We start from the raw sequence: 2,170 nt of genomic DNA on the forward strand, positions 1-2,170 counted from the left end.
TATGGCCTTTAAATGGAAGTGACCATTTTCTTCTTGAAAATAAACAGGACACGTTATTGTTAATACTGAGGCTGGAGGGATGCATCGCTGCCCCCATCTCCAAGTACTTCACTTGGTTGTCTTCAAGACCATGTGGTTCTTCACCTGGCTGCTGATTTGGGTGGGGGGATCCCACACACCACAGCACCTCTTTAAGATGAACTCTAGGCAGTGGGTTTTGGTAAGCTTGACAAAAACTCTGGAGCCAAGTAGGGCAGCCTAGAGACCAAGGATCTATGCTGACTTAAACCCCCTAGTTTTTTAACTTAAAAGGGAGGTATACCCTCCCCCATTGGGAGAAAGGGGGGCATAGTCCCTAGCTACCCATCCCCCTCCCCAAACACACACACACACACACACACACACACACACACACACACAAAGGCACAGCTAGCGCGGGCAGGCATGCTTTGGCAATGAGGCCTCTTGGGCCCAGGGCATCAACAGCTGCAACGATGGGGTGGTGGGATGTGTGAGCTCAGCACCTTTGGAGGTGGGGGCGGGAAACAGAAGTCTCAGGGCTCTCAGGGAAACAGGAAGAAGAAAGTGTGAGGAGGAAACAGGAAGAAGAAAATGGGGAGAGGAAACAAGAAGAAAATGTGAGGAGGAAACAGGAAGAAGAAAATGGGGAGAGGATACAAGAAGGATGGGACGAGGTGGTCAGGACACAGACAGATGAAAAAACAAACAGGAAAAAGCCAAGTACAGACAAGAAGAAAAGAGAAATGGCTCAGAACAAAACAGAATGTGGGCAACCTAACAAAACAAAGAGGAAAGGGGCTAGTAGGGCAGAGGAAAGAGAAAAGGAGGGAACAAGATGGAAGAGCGAACAAGACCAGTGAGAGAGGAAGTGAAGAGGGTTAGGAGAAAGGAGCGATAGGAAGTGGAAACCTGAACAAAGGAAAAAGTTTGAAAGCCCAGAAAAGTGAAGAGAAGGAGGGAGAGTGTAGGGAACCCTTTCAGACCTTGACAAAGACCAGGCGGGTGGAGTAGACCAGGTCGGCCAAGTAGGCCAGCAGGTTGATGGCTGTCAGGATGGCAATAGCCAGCCGGCGGTCCCAGGTACAGATGTAGTAGGCATGTGACCGGCTGCAGCCGACATCTCCAGACCGGCGAGGCTGGCCGCCATAACGCTCATTGAACTGGTAGAGGGGCCAGATGACCAGGGCAGTGGCGTAGAAGATGACAGACAGCAAGGCCAGGCCTGAGAGGAAGGTGGGGAAGGGGATGGGCAGGGCATTGGTGCAGTCACCCAAGTTCAGCAAGATGGCCACCGCGGCCAGGATGAAACAGATGGCATACACGGCCACACACCACTCCAACGCCGCCTGGTGCTGGTACAGACTGGGATCGCTGATGAAGGCGAAGATGATGCAAGCCACGAAGGTCTCCAGCACCTTCAACAGCCCGGGCACAGTGGCCATATAACCGGTGATTTCTCCAGGCCGGGCCCGGGTCCAGGTCACTTCAAAGGCATAAGCCAAGAAAGCTACACAGGAGAAGGTGGTGGCCGCAATAGCATGGTCCCGGACACGGCCATGGGCCAAGAACTGGACGTACGTGGTAGGGTAGATGATGGAGGTGGACAGGCAGAAGAGGGCAGCATAGCAGGCGAAGGTGATGGGGAAGTTACGCCAGGACAAGGGGAAGCGGGACTGGAGCCCAAACACCTCGACGATGAGGATGATCAACGTAATGGAGAAGCAGAAACACCAGGTGAACATGGACCAGTTGCCCATTGGCCCATCCCAGGCAGCCACACTGGCCACCAGCGAGAAGGCAATGCAGGTGGACAGCAGCTGTAACAGGCGGAGGAGGCCCAGGGGCTGGGTCAACGCCCGAGGGGACCCCACGATGGTGGGGGAGCCCAGGCCCGAGGATGACGAGGTGGTGGTGATGGTTGTTCGGGTCACGGTCACCGGCATGGCTGGGAGGGAGAAAACATGCACATACTAGGTTTGCTTGGACTTTGTTGAAGTGCCATCCTGTGGGGTCTGACTCAGTGACCTATACAGGGTTTCCGAGGAGTGACAGGTGGTTGTGAACCGATGCATAGTGACCGTATATAGGGTTTCCAAGAAACAGCTGGTAAATTTGAACCACTTACCCTACTGTACCACACCATGAATTT

At 53.7% G+C, this 2,170-nt stretch overlaps 1 protein-coding gene across 1 annotated transcript; it reads right to left on the reverse strand.

Moving 5' to 3' along the window:
• Nucleotides 1-998: 998 nt before the first annotated feature.
• Nucleotides 999-1,964, reverse strand: MYADM (myeloid-associated differentiation marker). The gene has a single exon (XM_006868122.1). The coding sequence runs from the start codon at nucleotides 1,962-1,964 to the stop codon at nucleotides 999-1,001; it is 966 nt and encodes a 321-aa protein (XP_006868184.1).
• Between the last annotated feature and the right edge of the window lie 206 nt (nucleotides 1,965-2,170).

Source organism: Chrysochloris asiatica, unplaced genomic scaffold (assembly GCF_000296735.1).
Source record: "Chrysochloris asiatica unplaced genomic scaffold, ChrAsi1.0 scaffold00116, whole genome shotgun sequence".
Lineage (NCBI taxonomy): Eukaryota > Metazoa > Chordata > Mammalia > Afrosoricida > Chrysochloridae > Chrysochloris > Chrysochloris asiatica.

Coding starts and splice junctions, on each gene's coding strand:
- MYADM (XM_006868122.1), bottom strand. CDS start 1,964: ATGCCGGTGACCGTGACCCGAACAACCATCACCACCACCTCGTCATCC.